At 39.7% G+C, this 14683-nt stretch overlaps 1 protein-coding gene across 1 annotated transcript in view; it reads right to left on the reverse strand.

Annotated features, from left to right (window-relative positions):
• camk1da (calcium/calmodulin-dependent protein kinase 1Da) overlaps positions 1-14683 on the reverse strand; it is an 82978-nt gene that overhangs the window by 42248 nt on the left and 26047 nt on the right. The window contains exon 2 of the mRNA XM_088072670.1: positions 2647-2778. Within this exon, the coding sequence (XP_087928796.1) occupies positions 2647-2778 (132 nt within the window). The remainder of the gene's footprint in view (positions 1-2646; positions 2779-14683) is intronic.

The raw sequence follows: 14683 nt of genomic DNA on the forward strand, positions 1-14683 counted from the left end.
ATTTTGGGGTGATTTTTTGTTACTCATTCCCTTTTTTCATTTTTTTGCGAGAATTAAAGGCAATTTGCTCAGCTTTTAGGGGGTTAATTATTTCCTGCACTATTTACAAGAGGAATTTGCTTTTCTATCCTGGTACAATACCTGAAAGCTAATGAGACTGCTGCTTTGCACGCCAGCTATTTTTGTACTCAGGTTGAGACATTCCCTAGAAATCTGGAACCATGGGAAATAAGACAGAAATGTCAACTATGAGAATGATGCTGTCGACCTACTGTAATGCAGGTGATGTTGTTAGTGTGGGTTCTTCAAAATAAAGACCACATTTCTCAAAATGTCTTGGTTTATTTGGAATTTTTTCCACCATCTGCTGCCACAAGCTTCTCTGAAAGCTCTGTTTGCTGTGGGGTGAGCATCATCGTCTTCTTGGTTTGTGCCGTAAAGTAATCTGTCAGATTTTCCTCCAAGGCCGCCCGGATGTCTCACAGTGAACGGGGCTGATAGAGACTGCCAGTCTGCTCACTTATGCTCTCATTTGTTTGCTGTAATGACACTCATTTGTCTAAATAAAAGTCTGCATCTCTCCTTCATTACTGGAAGCAGTTCTCATTTTCTCTAATTCTACCCAGGGTGGCCAAACCAACAAATTTAATGGACCTATTAGAATAATACATCTGTATTGTCACTGCGCAGAGAAGCCAAGCAGTTTGACATTTTTGTGTAATCATGTGGTTACATGCTTGTGTGTAAGAGGGAGACAAAGAGTGTTTTTTAATTCTGAAAGTTTTCTGAAGACGATCTAATTTACCTTCCTGGCATGTTACTAGCTGCTCTCACTGACTACTAACCATCTAGTTGTTCTCATGGCTCTGTGTTAATCCCTTTCCGTTTTGTTGTGCTGCGTTCAGATGGCTTTCACAAGCATTTAAACCTCTGCAACCTGAGGAAATTGGTTTGGTTAAATGAGCAGCTTGGCTAAAAATGTCCAGAAAAAGCAATAAAAATGATCAAAAAGTGGCAAGAAAATGACCTAAAATTAGCCAGGGAGCGATGATTAAAAATGATCCAAAAACTAGGGAAAAATATCCAGAAAAATATATTTATCATTCTTATAATTATACATTTAAAATGATGCTACAAATTTTTAGGCTGCTTTCTTTTTTTTTCTCTCTGCTTTTCTTTTTAATATTTACTTGCTAAATTTCTGGCCATTCTGGCCAGTTAAGCTGCTCATTGCCTTTTTCTCTTTTTTAGATGACTTAAATATATTTTACTGCGGCCCGGTTCACAGCAGTACATTGCTGAGCTTCCGTGCCGGTAGATTTGGTTTATCGAAAGTAATAGCAAAGCAACAAGTACATAAAATAAGCACAGAAATGCATCTGATCACTTGGACCAAAGTGTTTAACTACATATCTTTAAATGATGAAGTTACAGCGGAAAATGACAACAGAAATAAACATATTTGCTGATTTCACAAAGCTCCGCAATTGCAAGTTGTCTATCTGGAAGTGACTGTGTTGTTGTGATGTCATGGTGATTTGTCTATTCAGGAGAAAACAACATGTCCATTTGGATGAAAGGGTGAAAGCTTTTGTGCGTCCATACGCTTGCACCTCCTCACTAATGAGTGCATGTGGCAATCCCTGTTTATTTAGTATTTAAACCTTTGAACCCAAATTGGTGCACTTTCTTTCAAAAACATAAGAAAAATGGCAATTAGCAACTTGCAAATTAGTATATTTAGAAAAAAATAAAATAAAAAAGGGTAAAATGTCTAACAAATTACATATTTAAAATTATCTTACAGAATTATTATCATTTTTAAGGCACTTTTTCCACATCTTGTTGCCTAGTTCATTTTTTTTAACTTCTCTTTCTTTTTTCTTTTCTTTTTTAAAACCAATTTTCAGGTAATTTTCTTGCCCTTTTCGCTTATTTCTTGCTATTTTTTGGATCATTCCTTCTTTCATTGCTCATCGACTCCTTTCCATGTTTTTGAAAAATATCAAGCCGAAGATGTGACCAAAGAAAAAGTAACCCTGCAGATTTATGACTTTAGAACATGTATTATAGTCCACTTTATTTCTCATAAATTTGTAAAGGTTTTTTCTTCTTTAAAATTCACCACGTTAATCCTGGAGATTCAGATGTTGTTATTCTTAGAATATTATGCCTTCCGCGACTCCGTATATATTTTTTTTAACTGCAATTGCCTAAATACACCACCGTACTTTGATAATGGATGTCTTTCACTGCAGCGAGCGCAGTTCTGACTCATTGACTGAATAATTTGTTCTTTAATGTGTTCTTTTATGAATTCAGCCTTTAGAAATCAATACATTTCCTCTATATTGACTGGACCACTCACATTTACTTACAACAAAGAAGCAGTGTCTTCACAGAGTTCACTACAGAATTCTTGTGGTTAATACCGCGCAGCTGTTTTGTGCTCAGACAGACAGAAGTTTCAGTCGTGATGTGTAGATGTGTGGTAGGTGGGCTGTGGATCGTGACCTGGGGGCGGGGGGTTTTTTGGGAGGGGGTTGTGATGTGTGGAAGAGAGAGGAGATGCACAGTTGCCCCGGTAACCAGGAATTAGGAGGTTTGTGCGCCTGTGTATGAATGTGTTTTTATAACTGCACTCACTTCCTCAGCACGGCGATCTCGTTCTCGATGCTGCTCTCCTTCCCCTTCAGGGCCTTCTTAGGGATGCACTTCACCGCAAACATCCGACCGGTCAGCTTCTCCTGGGCCAGGACCACCTCGGAAAATGCTCCTCTGTGAACACAAAAAAGGTCACGTGAGTCACAAGCAGATCCTTTATCAAAAATACGTCCTTTCGTCCTCAACTGGTGCCCTGCTGGTTTTCACACTAATTAAGTTTTAAAGATGCAAAGCTGAGAAGCAAATTGCATTCTGTCGACTGTGAGGGGAAAGCTGCGCACCCTGCAGGGTCTAGTCTGATCTCATCCTTAAATCCTGCCCCCACCACTGCCACCATCACCATCTCGCCAGCTCCACTGTCTTTTTATTTTTCTCTTTGGCTATTTATTCAGTTTCGTTTTTTCTTCCCTTTTTTGTTATTTTTATTTCATTTTTGTTCTATTCACTATTATGTATATGCAATATTATATATATCCCTACTCTAATTATCTAAATTGTGTATTTTCCTCTTAGTGTTGTTTGCTCAGCCCTTCTTCTCTCTTCTATCTTGGCTGCAGACACGCATGCGCCTTTAAGCATATAAACCCGTTTGCATATCAACAACAGAAAAAAACCTATTATGCCTGATTATTATTTTGTATGTTTGTTCTCTTTTTGTTTTGTTTTGTCCTGTCTTGTCCGTTTTTTTCTAAATTCCCATCTCCATTTACCCTCATGTATGCATTACCTGTCAATACACTGTTTTTGTTATTTTTGTGCTGCCCTTTTCACTCACCAATAAAATCACTAAAATCTCGACCCCTGCATAAACCAGCATGATAAAAACAAGAAGCACATAGATGGGTGAATTCACAAAGAACGGACTGCAAACGCTAACAGCACGATGAATTAGGCATCACTTGCCCGGTCTCAAGGTCCGATTTACAAAAGTCATTGCGCTGATGATAATACAGCATAAACACGCTAATTAAGTATTAAGGCCGAGTCCAATTTGCTGTTTAGAAATAAAGGCAAAACAATGGCAGAGAGAATTAGATAAATAAATTCAGACCACGAGGTACAAGTCCTGACTGATGAGCTGCAGGGGCATTCCTCAAAACTTAAGGCAGGGAATTTAAACATGACAGAGGAAAAAATATATTGGGATTTAATGTCCCAGTCTGTCTGTACTGTTGGTGCTGCATGTAGGCGTGACACCCCAACACGCTTCAGTTACAACCCACTCCACGAAGATGCTAAAACAGTAATTTCACTGTAACTTCATGTGGCTTTTAGCGCTCAACATTGTGAATTGGACTGTTTTTGCCATGAAGCTTATTTGCATGGAAAGGGGCCAATTTTGCACCAATATTACCTCATCTGAACAATAGCACGACTCACATTTTCACTGCCATTCCTGTAGCCAAATTAAACATAGCGAATAGAAGTGAAAAAAAAAAACCTTCTTTTATCCTAAATGAAAAATACAGTCAGAATAACTCCAGATTCAACACTAATGTGAATTCAGTGATATTGCCTTTGAGATCCCATTAACAACAGGTACAGGTATCTGATAATCTTAATTAATAGAAAATTACACTGCAATGATAATGTGATTGGATCTGCCAAGTGTAACATTAGAACATTAGCAGTCTCTTTTCATTAATTCACTCAGAGGGACTGCTATGGTTCGAAGTCATTTCAAATTTCTGCTTCTTGCACCATAAAAACTGATGATCCTCAGTAATAATGCCGACACCAGTCTTTCTTTTTGTGTGTGTATACGTTTGTGTATGTGTGTGCGTCGGGACGACAAGCAGGGTGATGAATGAAGATGAGCCTATTGCAAGTTAATCTGTGTGAACCGTGTGTTGACTCCTGTGTCGATCTGCCATCAGCTTCACTGATGTCGCATTAGGGTAAACATCTCTCTATCCTTATCTCTTCTCTCTCTGTTTATCTCTCCTCCCTCAGTCTCTTCATCTGTCATCTCTCCCTGTACAGCATTCAAGCAACCTGCAGCTGACACAAATCCAGATTTATAACCTTCTAAGACCCGCAAAATACACAGTGATATTGAATTTAAGACCATAAGAAGGCTCTTTTAAGGCACTTTATGATCTGGCTGCTTGGTATACTTCTGACCTTAAGTCCATATGAGTTTATATGAGGATAGAAACTGTGCATCAGGCAATAAGACTCTAGAAGACCTGCCTGTGGAAATTAGGCTAGCTAAGTCAGTATCATATATAAATCTCTTTGCCGAACTTTTATAGGCGAGGTTATTGCATTCACTTCTTGTTTTGTCTACTTTGGGACAGAGAAACAAAAAAATGGTGGTAGATGTGAATATGTTTTACAAGTTGTTTCTTATTTACACATTCAGCACACATGGAGCAACATTAGCATTGATTAGAAGTTGTTTTTCTGGCCACCTGATGAACAGAAGTCCAGTACTTGCTCTGCTTTTAGCTCTGTTTCGTTCTCCACTAACTCCTGCTCTTTGCTCCACTATGTTCATAAGCTAGCTGCTAACTTTACCACCACCTTCAACTCACAAAAAGTTGAAAAAGCAGTCAGGTTTATAGGGAAGAATCTGAAAGTGTAATACATTACACCACTGGGAGCAATCAAAAGAAAGAAAGGAAGTGGTGGAGAGTCCAACTGTGTTTTAAGATTGCTCCACTAACCTTTTTCTGTTGATTAAACATTTCATTCTAACATCTGTCGGAGCCCTATATTTACATCAGTCATGACTCAATTCATGAATTAACCCCCAACTCTCCATCTCACTCGCCTGCCTGCCTGGAAAATGAGTCTCGTTTCAGGTTGCCCTTCATACAGTCGACCACCTCACCCCATCACACGTCCTCCTTCCCATTCATTGTCACGCTTGTGTGTATTTCGGTGTGTATATCTGCACTGTTTTTTCAGCTAGTCATTCAAGCAGAAAGAGGCCATTGTGAATGAGCTCCCTTTCATATCAATACGTGCTGCTGTGCAGAACGCCCTCAAGCCCTTTAGAGCGCGAAGCACATTTGACAAGCTGCCCATCTGCCAATTGGGGCGACTGGCCTTAAGAACACCAGCATGCCATCACAGTGGTAAACACTTTGTCGCCGCCTTTCCCGAACGGCTTGCTCTTAGTGTTTTTCTCACGCCTCTCAGCGAGAATCTCGCCCTCCTCTCACCTCCGCTTCCTCCTCCTCTCCCTCCCTCTGTCATCCCTCTCTTTGTCTCTCACACCTCACGCTCCGCACATCTTTTGCAGTGACAAGTGATCAGGCTGTTGGTTGCCCCTGGTGATCGAGGGGGACTGTCCAGCAGCCAATCAGATTGCTTCAGTCGCCCCGCACGCACAGACAACAGACACCTGCTTGCACTGATAATGGCTGTTGGGGGTTTTGGTCGACGTCAAAGCCAGACAAAACAAGTGGGTCGTACTGTTTGTGTTGTTGCCTCGCTAACATACATGGGCAGACACGCACACGCATGGAGGTTTCCATTCATTACCCTCAGAGAGAGAGAGAGAGAAAAGAGAGAGTGGTACATACATGAATGAGCATCCACTGACAAAAAAGCCACACAAGGATACATGTGCTGATAAACTCTCTCTCACACACCCCAGGCCTGTGTGTGTGTGTGTGTGTGTGTGTGTGTGTGTGTGCATGAGGGATGTCTTTAACCCAGCTGACAATATGTGAACTCAGCCTTAATCTCCACTAAACTCCACTCCCTCATAATCCCAATAATCCCACAATTATAACAGTAGAGAACACACATTATGTCTGGTAAACTAAAAAAACGACGAGAATTAATATGAGTTCACTTTGATGATGTGACTACCCTTTCAAAATCCAAGCTTTCTCTTCGGTCATTATGAAATGATTACACTGCATTAGCGTAATTACTGTAAGCAAACATTCCTGTTGCATTGGAGACAACTGGTTATCTTTAACTCTGTCTCACACTAGTGGTATTGGCAATTATGGCACGCAGTGGCTCTTAAATTTTCACAGCTGCAGTTCCTGTAAATCATCACAGGTGGGCAGATTGCAGCTGCAGTTGCCTTTGTGCTATGTGATTCTGTCAGTATTTTTCAGCTGAAGGTGTAAAATAATTCAGTGAAAATGCATTAGAGGAATAAATCAGAGGAACAACTGTTTCTAGCTGCTATTGTCCATTTCTAGAATAACATTAGAACAAATGACTTGGTGTGATGTTAAAGAAAAAGCATTTAAGCATCTCTCAACTCACCGGTCACAACTTCAGTTCAGTTTCACAGCGTTTATTAGCGTTATTTTTGGCTACAACAGGCCGCCATACACTACCTTCTCAGCACCAAACAGCAGACAAACAAAGCTGGCAACAAGCTGGTAAATATTATTTTTTATTCCTACCTAATTTTAGTCATCATCAGTTCTCTTCTGTAGTGAAATTAACATCATATTATGCATACGCATATTGTGATGGCCCACCAGCAGGTAGTGATATAAAATGCAATGTTTTTCAATTTATGTAATATTCATTCATTGTACAAAATAAGAAAAATACTTCAAATTAGGGGTTATGTTTTGTACATGTTGACTTTGTCAATTAAAGTAAAGAAATTGGTCATATCAGCAGAAATCAGCATGTTTGCAAATATGGATATTTCAATATCTTCCGATACCAATACCGTGCCAATATTATTGTGCATCAATGATGTTAATAAGTATTTGAGCAACACTTCAACAGTGACTCAGCAATAACGTAGCTGAGTACGCTGTTGCAGTGTCGCTTGTAGTGTGAATACAGCTTTACTCTCATCAGGCGACCAGAAAGAGGACCCGAAATGTATGCTAATGTTGTTGCATGTGTGCTGGACTGAAATAAGAAGCCTACTCTAAAACTTATCTATGCATCCACTCAGCTGTGGTAAATGGAGGTTTGACCAACCTTGAACAACTATACCTGCAGCAATTTCGTCCAATAACTTTTCATACTAAAATGGTTATTAGCTTAGGTGTGTAGTGAAATATGTTTTACATTAAAACTAATGTATGCAAACTGTTCCATGAGCCTCTTAATCTGACATTCAGGCCTCTATAACCAATCAGAACAGTCATTTAACAGGTGGGGTATCGAGTGCAGAAGGTTAGGAGGTATGCAGAAAAACAGAGCAAAGAGGGATGGTTGTTTTACAAAATGTGTTCGGCAGAAAAATAAGGAAACAGACGTTCATCCCTCCAGTAGTCTCCAATTGCAAAGAGCCTTGAAGCTTTTCTGGAGACCTGTGGTGGCCTAACACCTTAATAACACGCTTTATGTTGCTTTTTATCTTTTTATCTTTATCACTTGAGGAAGAGCCCCCCATAATTGCTGCACTGATTAACCTATCCTGCCTTCAGAGCCATAATCAGAACAGGTTGTGGGAAAAACAATGATGACGTGCAAACAATCAACACTGATGTGACGGTCAACAAAATGTGGATAGGCTCTAATCTGCAGTTAGCAATTATGATAATGCAACCAGAAGCAACACAACTGATTACTACATCAGTGAAGAAAAGACTTGTATATCATTTGCATTTAACACACATGCACGCTCTTTTCATTCATGCTGAATGTTATGTCTGAATGGTGGGAAGAAAAGCAGAACTGAAAAAGGTCGAGAGAGAGAGAGGAAGAGAGAGAGAGAGAGAGAGGGCGACAATATGAATGGCGGCAGAATGGGCCTCCTATTAAAAGCTACCTGCCGGCTCACAAACACACACGCACGCTGTGGGCAGTAGGCTTGGGCAGCATCACCATATTACAGTGTAAAAGGGTATTCAAAAATCCCAACAGAATGATTTACAATGCTGTCAAAAATACAGTCCTTTTTAAAATTCTCATATCATACTGCACATCATGTATCGCATTTTATGTCTATTTGCTGGGGGGCTATCACAATAAAGGTATGCATTATATGATGTTAATTCAACTACAGAAGAGACTTGCTGATCACTAAAGTTAGATGGGAAAAAAGTGGATATATATCAATATCGGTATCAGTTATCGGCGAGATGAGCTGTTACATATCAGCATATTGAATATCTGCAAAAAAATCCAATATTGTGCATCCCTAATACATATCTAACATCAAGCAAAAATGACTTCTTGCCTGCCTTAGCCTCTTACTGGTACTTGAATAAAATGTCAGCTAAAGAAGGCTATAAAGAGAAAAAGAGCAGCATTACTCCTGGATGGAAAACAGTGTTTTTGGTATGTTTTGTACAAATTTGTATATCATTATTACATATCGATAACTAAAGGACAACAACCAAATCTAAGCTGAACTTCACCATTGTACATATAATGTATAATAAATCAACAAAATTATGGGAGAAAAAAGTTGTTTTCACTTTCTGAGTGCAGGGCCAGTGAACATACAAGGGCCGATCTAAATCTACTGGTCAAGTGGGGAAAATATGTTTTGTTGGACCCTGCTGTGGGTACATTTGATTGGAGAAAAGGAGCTTGTATAACATCTGGCGGCTGAGTCCACACACTGGGCTCTGTGTGTGTGTGTGTGTTCGTGTGTGTGTTGGGGGTTGACTGGCTGACAGTCCCTGCTTGCTGTTACCCGCAGCAACAATGATTGCATTTCCTCCTGTATGAACCTGTGTAATTGTGTCAGTCGAGCTCCACTGCCTCTGTCAGTGCGCCGCGCAGGAAAAGTATTGACAGCAGCGGTGTGTGCATGTGTGTGTTTCTCTATCAAGTGCATATCCAACAGGGAAACAGTCTGTCTCATGCACACACACACACACACACACACACACACACACACAGTGTACGACATAGATAGGAGCGGAGAGACTAGAATAGGCTGACAAGGTGACAGTGACACATTAAACAAGAAGACTGACAGCAGCCATCTGTGTTTCTCAATTTCAGGTTGAAAAGATGTTAACTATAAAAAAAATGTTCAGTCATCAGATTCTTTTTCTTAACTTGATGCAAAAATCTCACCTTAAAGTAAAACTACTAATCGATCTCACATTTTCTTTTGCTGAATGTTTTTTGTGGATGACCTGGTGCTATTATCAGCTGCTGCACAAAAGTATGGTAATGGAAAATGCTTCAGCTAGTGGTTAACCTCACATTTTAGTGTCAAAGACCAAGAGCTTCTCTCTGAGAGCCACCACAAGACAATCATACACAGAGAAATCCATTACAGAAGAGGCTAAGAGGTCATAGCAGGAGAGCTGACCACAATGCAGCAGCACGACAAGCGAGGTCGGACTATAACAAAGCCTTTAACATCCTTTAGCCTTTATGTATCCAAATTTGTTTTACCAACAAGACAACAAGTTCCTGTCCCTAATTAGCTTACTAGGTAATTAGCTACTAGCTTCAAAGAGTCAACAGGTACGTGGATGTCGGACTGTAAGTTTTGAGCTAAATGCTTAAGTCAGTACGTTTACATGCACAGATAAGTTATGGCTCCATTAGTCCGTTTAATTGAACTATTGTCCTTGTCCCAGTATACAATCATCCCAGTATACTAACTGAGGCTGATAACGTATTTCAACTTCCGCGGGCAATGGTAAGCATATACTGTACATGACAGAGTAAATCGACCCTCAGCTGCATTATCGAGGTGAGTTAGTCCGACTTTGCAGGTATAAGGAATTAGGAGGAAGAATTATGAAGTGAAAGAAGTTGTTGGTGGAGATTTCTGAATAAAAAACAAACCTTTTATGGCCTCATTCAAACTCTACGTCTAAAGAAAGAAAGAAAGAAACAACTTTTTTCTTTTTCAATTTATCTCTCTATTATTTTCTTGATTCACTGATCATTGATGTGGTGTACTTTTCAATGATCAATGATCATAAACTCACTCAAAGGTATTAAGTTTACATTGAAATAAATATGAATCAGATTAAAATATCTGCCACTACAAATAGGTTTTTTAATTCTTTTGGAGCTAGACCATTATGAGGAGCACTCTTAGAATATATAAACCGTTCCACTCTCGGAGTGCAGAGCACACTCTGGGCACAGATGGAGCAGTAGAACATCAGCCGTAGTGAAAGTGAAACTCAACCATTAACTATGCGGGGTGTACAAGTTTGCATTGATTCACTGCAACTGCTCCTCTCACCCACTGATCATCAATCACTGATTTGATTCGCTCTGAAGGGATCAACAAATCAATTAACCACTCTACAAGTCATAAACTGCTGTTGAGGAAAGGCCTGTGCTGCATTCATAGACCTGCAAAAACCTCTGAGTTTAGAGAGGTAGCACAGGATGATGCATGCATTTCTTCAGCAACTGCCACACATTCACTTTAATTCTGTGGGAAACACAGATTGATTACTGAAAATCTTGGCCAGTTGTTGATGGTATAATCAGATTTAGTTCAGCCTGACAATGGTGCTGCGTGAAAAAAATGCAGCCTCATTCATTTCAATGAGATTACACAGAAGGTTGGCAAAAAACAAAACACTGGCAATAAAACAGGACATTTGCCACAATGACCACAAAGCACGGCACTGATCAATCAAATGCATGCAAGTACATATTACTTTTGTAGCCTAAATAGCATTGCTCTACTGTTTCCCTCAAGGTTGCTGGTTTGTGATATCCCATCTCATAGCATTCAAAACCACTGTGAAGTGAATTGTTTGGACATTTAATAAACCTGATTTATTCATTGCCAAAAGTTATTATCTCTACTTGATAAATAAAGTAACTTAATTGTGGAGTGAAAATGGCTTAATGACTTTTGTCTAATTGGCATGATTTAACACCCGTAATAACAAACCTACATAAATAGGGCCGTTAAACCAGAGTCAATGATGCAAACGTATCCTAGACAACACAAAGTCCATTAAAGCCCTTCTGTTGGCTCACAAAGTGGTCAAGTACAGTGGAATTGACATAAATTGAACAGCATTAACAGCACATATAATTGCATTAATTCACCAAGCACAAAATGTTTAACAAGATCACGCTCATCCACAAACTCTCTCCATGCACAATCTACTCTGCAGCCCTTTGTTAACTCCCTGTTATTCAGTGTTTGGAGATCATTGCTCCTGCATCCACTTTACACTGCGATTTTATCAGCTTCTTAACAATTTCCTAATCCTTCCAATGGTTTTCTTCCCTGCTCCTATCACTGAACAGTGTTGTTTCTTAAATTTAATCAATTAGAGCCTCTAAAACAAATAAGAATGGGAGCTAAACAACAAAAAATATTTTTAAAAAAAAACGCAGCTGGGAAATAACCAGCAAGATCACACGCATACACACACACAATAACACACACATGCATGCAGAGAGGGATAATGTCAGTTCTGTAGGTCTGCTGCTGCCCGATCAATAATTAGTAGTTTAATCAAAGCAGAAGCGGTTGCCTCTGAGTGTGTGCTCTCTCTCTCTCTCTCTCTCTCTCTCACACACACACACACACACACACACACACACACACACACACACACAAATCCACAGAGCAGAAGGCCTGATAATGACAGAGCATGGACAAGGACAATTATACAGCGCCATACTACCGTCACCACTGCGTACACTCACACATTAACACACATGCACCATTATTTTCATGTGCTTTGAATACAAAGTAATCTGCTTGGATTGTGTGTCATTGTCTTGATGCCAGCGAAAAGATAGGCTAGTTCCTGAAACACACACACACACACACACACACACACACACACACACACACACACACAAAGTGGTAGTTGAAAGGCTGTAAATGACACAAAGATACAAAGAAAACCCAAAGCAGCGAGAAAATGGAAAGACAAGAAGAAAGAATAACTGAAGTGATTGGAGGGTTTGTGTGAAGCAGATAAGAGCGACATTGACAAAGGCAGAGAGAATGAGAGACAGACCAAGTAATGTAGTTTGCAGGTAGGTGGTGTGGTATGGTGGGAAAATACTTGGCTCGTTCCCTTTTCAGTTTTGGGGACAATCCAATTGGCTGCCAGACAGATAAATTTCATCTGAACTACCCTCCAGCAAGCTGTGTGGTTTTGGTGCACTGGGAGTCTGGAGAGTGACCTCAAAAAGTTTACTTTGTTGCATTTATTGTATAGTATTAGGTTCATTTGGGCTCAAATTGCCCAACTGCTTCTCACATCTGAACATTTTAACAAGAGCTTAAGTGGCATGTCATCCTTCACCATCCTCTCTTGTACTGTAGAGGAACATTTGTGTAATTCCGAACTTGGAGCGTATTTTCCTATGTTTTTGTGTCTAAGTGACTACAGATTTTGAAATGGGTCCATTATTGAGAGTAGGGGTGCACGATAACTATCGGGCCGATAACAGGAAATTATGACGTAATTCCGATAAGTCCGATATCATGACAAAAAGCATATATATTTAATAACATATATATTTTTGTCAGCACGGCAGTGCCTCGCTCCCACTATGAGACCCGAATGGCCTGCAGTGAATGCTGCGTTCACGTGATGTCGGCATAATCAGAAAATCTCTTTCTCACTAGGAAAAATCAAGAATACCCCCTCATGTCAGAAAACAACTTGTTAACTCGGTCATAATTTTGGTAGTTGCTGATTTAAATTGATATCTGCGCTATTTTTCCACGTTACACATAAAAAAAAGAAATATAAACTTAAAAAGGTCGAAAGAACGACTAGCAAACGAGGGAATGGGGGAATTTACGTTACACCTTGAATGCAGCATGCAGCAGCGTGTTTACGAAAACAAAGAACATGGCGTCGATTGTGTGGAACTTCTTCAAAGTTTCCGAAGAAGACAGTTCGCTGGTTACTTGTAACAAATGTTCCAAGCGAGTTCCACGAGGAGGGAGAACTAGCACTAATACTTCAAACCTGATCAGCCACCTGAAACATAACCACCGCTTCGACGGAGTTTTGAAAGCGTATGAGGACGCCCGGGCTGCTAAAGACGCTAACGTTAGCAACTTAAAACTTAGACACATCGGCGAGGCTTTCGAAAAATCCAAGAGGTTTTCCAAAGATGACCCACGGGCTAAGGCTATTGAAGATTTAATCATAGACATATGGCGCTTGATGACCAGCCATTCACCCTGGTCGAGGACAGAGGCTTTTCCCGTCTGATTAATCACTTGGAGCCACGGTTTACATTGCCGAGCCGCCGCTACTTTTCTGATGTGTGCCTTCCAGCTAAGTATGATGCAATTGCCAAATGTATTCACACTTTGATTGGAATTTGAAGTGGAATATTAAGAAGGAGATGGTGCATGTTGTCTTACGAGATAATGCTCGTAATATGGAAAAGGCAATGAATGAGGCCCTCCCTGTTTTTGGTTTTGTTCATAGTATTGATTTCATGATCTTAGGTATATGTGTGTGTTATCGGTTATCGGTTATCGGTATCGGCCTTTAGGAGCTGAAAGTTATCGGTTATCGGTATCAGTTTTAAAAAACAGTTATCGTGCATCCCTAATTGAGAGAGCACTGCAGCTACAGCAATGAAAAAGGCTGTAATTGTAATTCCTAAGTACAGTTGTGTATTCAATTTCAGTCCACTAAAGGTGCTTATTTTGCCACTGACAGGCTCAGATTGCTATTTTAAGTGTCTGACAACGTTATGGAAAGGACCTTGCAGAGAAATTTTATGTATTTCCTTAACCTACGCTGATCTGATCTTCAGTGGTATACTTCTTTCAAGGTATTTGCTTTTGTGCGGTATTGAAAAAAATGCATTTGAACAAAGAATCTCAGGTTTATTTCAGTTATATTCTAAGAGAGTGTTTATTAATAATTTTATTTAAAAGGCTTCAAGTTTCAATTCTAATAATGAAACAATTGTTCAGTCAAATTAAAAACCTGTTTTATTCCTTTACAGGTCATTGTAACTGATAGTAGCAATAGCTCTGTAATACCAAGAAACTGCCATATTTTCTGGGACTGTTAGCATACCATGAAAATCTCATACTTTTGCATTCCTAATCCACTCAATTTGTTATTCTGACCAAGTCTCGCTCAAATAAAAGTCTGGTTCTTGAATCTCCTGAACTTTTCAACATTGTCGA

The sequence above is a fragment of the Plectropomus leopardus genome, chromosome 22, assembly GCF_026936395.1.
Source record: "Plectropomus leopardus strain MGB_pleo_1.0 chromosome 22, ASM2693639v1, whole genome shotgun sequence".
In the NCBI taxonomy this organism is placed as follows: domain Eukaryota; kingdom Metazoa; phylum Chordata; class Actinopteri; order Perciformes; family Serranidae; genus Plectropomus; species Plectropomus leopardus.